Source organism: Zingiber officinale, chromosome 1B (assembly GCF_018446385.1).
Source record: "Zingiber officinale cultivar Zhangliang chromosome 1B, Zo_v1.1, whole genome shotgun sequence".
In the NCBI taxonomy this organism is placed as follows: Eukaryota; Viridiplantae; Streptophyta; class Magnoliopsida; order Zingiberales; family Zingiberaceae; genus Zingiber; species Zingiber officinale.
The window spans coordinates 134,999,670-135,002,320 of NC_055986.1; the positions used below are offsets into that span (position 1 = coordinate 134,999,670).

Here is a 2,651-nt window from a genome sequence, read left to right on the forward strand (position 1 = left end):
GATGTAGACCGTGTCTTATTCTATAAAATAAGTAACGTCAGTGTCGAGTTAGGGAAGGGGTCTCCGGCGTTAACCCTCCGACGCTCAAGTCAGTCACCGGAACTGTAGATGAAAGCAGAGCAATAGTAACGCAAGCACAAATAGTAATAACGCATACATCCGCTGATACTTCGACTCCCCTTTATATAGAGCCCTGATGGACAATATACACGCTCCTCGAGATATGGACACATTCTCTAATGTGTCCTATGAAAAGACCTGTCAGGAAAGTGCCTTTGACACCATATCTTAACAGGGCCTGCATATCCCTGACAAGACAATAGAAGTTTTCGTCGTACGATCCGCCTGTTGACCATGCCTCGTGTCAGTGACACTATCTCCCAAAAGGATATATAGAAATATAACAATGATCCCGCTGCTTGGCTGAGCGGGGTAGCCGCTCGACCAGGACTTATCTGCTCTATCAACCTTAGCTCCTCTTCCTTGCGGTGACTGAGCGTAGTAGCTTGCCCCTCCCGATCGAACAAGCTCTTCGATCTCCTTAGTGTCCTACCGCTCCGCACTAAGTGTCTGATTGTCTTATCGTATTATCTCGAGCTGGACGGTTGGCCTGCTCGGATACTGATTGACTTGATCGGCCGTTGTAGTCTCTTACCAATCGGACACTGATTGCCCCGACTGGCCGTTGTAGTCGACCTTCACTTGGACACTGTAGGCGAACCTTTTAATACCTCGATATTGACCATCTTAACTTTAACCTTTACCTTGACATTTGATCCACACCGGACGACTCCCATTATTGTCGCATCATTCTACAGACCTTCTTTTGCAAACCAGTTAAATTGCAAATCTTAAATAAAGTGATGCATCTAATAATAACGGGGACAAAGTAAATAGTACGACATCAACATTGAATTCACGACAGTGGTCACTTCCTCATCTGCATCAAGCTGACGACCAACCTATTGATATCGGTGGTCGAGGAGCCACCAAGGCCGAAAGCATCCCTAGCCTTCTCCTTCCACTCGATCGCCCTGTGCTTCATTTCTTCATCCGCCCTTACGGTCAGCAAGCAGCGCTCCACCTCCCCCTGCATCCCGGAGATCTCCATGCCTATACGCCACGTGACGCATAAGTATCGACAGTTGGTTTATTGTTCGGCGAAAAAGGGCCAACATATGATGGGCCTACCTTCAGCCACGCTCTCTAGTGTCGAGTTCCACCCACAATGTGACAGGAACGTTGCCATCGCTGGGTGAGCCAAAACCCTCTGTTGGTCACACCACCCCACCACTGCGCCCCGATCCCCCACTTTTGCCGTCATCTCCTTCACTATCACAGCCGCATCGCTTTCCTGCAACAGATCCGGCTGCACTGCCTACAAGAACCCGTGCCCGCTTCGAACCAGGCCCCATGCGAACTCTTTTAGCTGCGATGTCGTGACCACTGCGATGATGCCAAAGTTTACGTGGACGACGGAGGCGTTGGGTTGGGCGTCCAGCCACCAGAGGCAATCCACGTCCTCTTGCTAGAGGGAGGAGGAGACGGGGGAGGAGGGGAGCGGGCCGATGGCGTACAAGTTAGGGTACTTGGAACGGATCGTGTCGAGAACTGGACCCTCAAGAGCGGCGAATGTGTTGAGGATCAAGCCTGCGCATCGAGGGGCATTGATGGTGGCACGACAGACAATAAGATTGAGCATGACGTCATCAGGGTTCGTGGTGCGGACGAAGGTGGGGAAATCTCGCAGGCGGAGGTTCTCCAAGACGGGGATCTAGTCGATGGGCGTGTCCAGGTACCCGTTGCTCAAGAAGCTTTCGTCTACTAGCTCATAAATAATTGTAAAATAAATTCTCTTAATTATTTTGTTATTTTTTTCCAGTTTATTTCTTTAATTCAGTTGAATTTTTTTTACCTTTGAGGCGTGTAGCCTCTACTGACGAGATCCGGATAGTGGAGGTAGCTCTAGCATCCACAGGCACTATGCGTGAAGAAGAACACGAGCATGCCAAAGCCCTCGACGACTATGAACCCCATCCCTTCGTTGGAGATGATGCTTGTCACCGGCGGCACGTCTGGCACGTGACCGAGGCGAGCCATGAGGTCCCTGAAGGGGCGAGGCATGTGGAGCGCACGGACAAGTACACTGACAGGATGTCCTGCGTGACATCCTGCTTGTCCGAAGGTGGCGGAGGGAGGTCGTCAGGGATGGTCTCAACGCGGAATGATGGGCCGCCAGCGGTGGCCCAGTCGTGGCCTCGAGACTGGGCCAAGTGGCGGGCGTTGTACTCGGTGAGGACGAAGGTGACGCGGAAGCCGCGAGAGAGGAGGAGGGTGGCCAGGCGTAGGAACGGGGTGATGTGGCCTTGCGGCGGAATGGGAACAAGAATGGAGAGGGGTTGGGGTTCAGTCGCAGTCAGTGAAGCCATGGATTTTTAGATTGCTCTTGCTACTGCTGCCCTGGTCTATTGTGGTTCGGTAGTCAAATATATAAAAACACTTGAGAAAAAAAATCTTTCATACATTTAGATATAAAGATCTGGTTTTAAAAAAATTATATTGTTGTAGTTAAGTGTTACGATTCCGCAAGTGCACGGATTCGTCGTCAGTAATAAAGATTATCGATTCCATGAGGACTAGTTATAAGCACT

General features: G+C 50.5%; 1 protein-coding gene across 1 annotated transcript; it reads right to left on the reverse strand.

Annotated features, from left to right (window-relative positions):
- Positions 1-1,528: 1,528 nt before the first annotated feature.
- Positions 1,529-2,429, reverse strand: LOC122042441 (7-deoxyloganetin glucosyltransferase-like). Its single transcript, XM_042602569.1, has 2 exons — positions 2,088-2,429; positions 1,529-1,774 (listed from the first exon to the last, which is right to left on the reverse strand). The coding sequence occupies exons 1-2, from the start codon at positions 2,427-2,429 to the stop codon at positions 1,529-1,531; spliced, it is 588 nt and encodes a 195-aa protein (XP_042458503.1).
- Between the last annotated feature and the right edge of the window lie 222 nt (positions 2,430-2,651).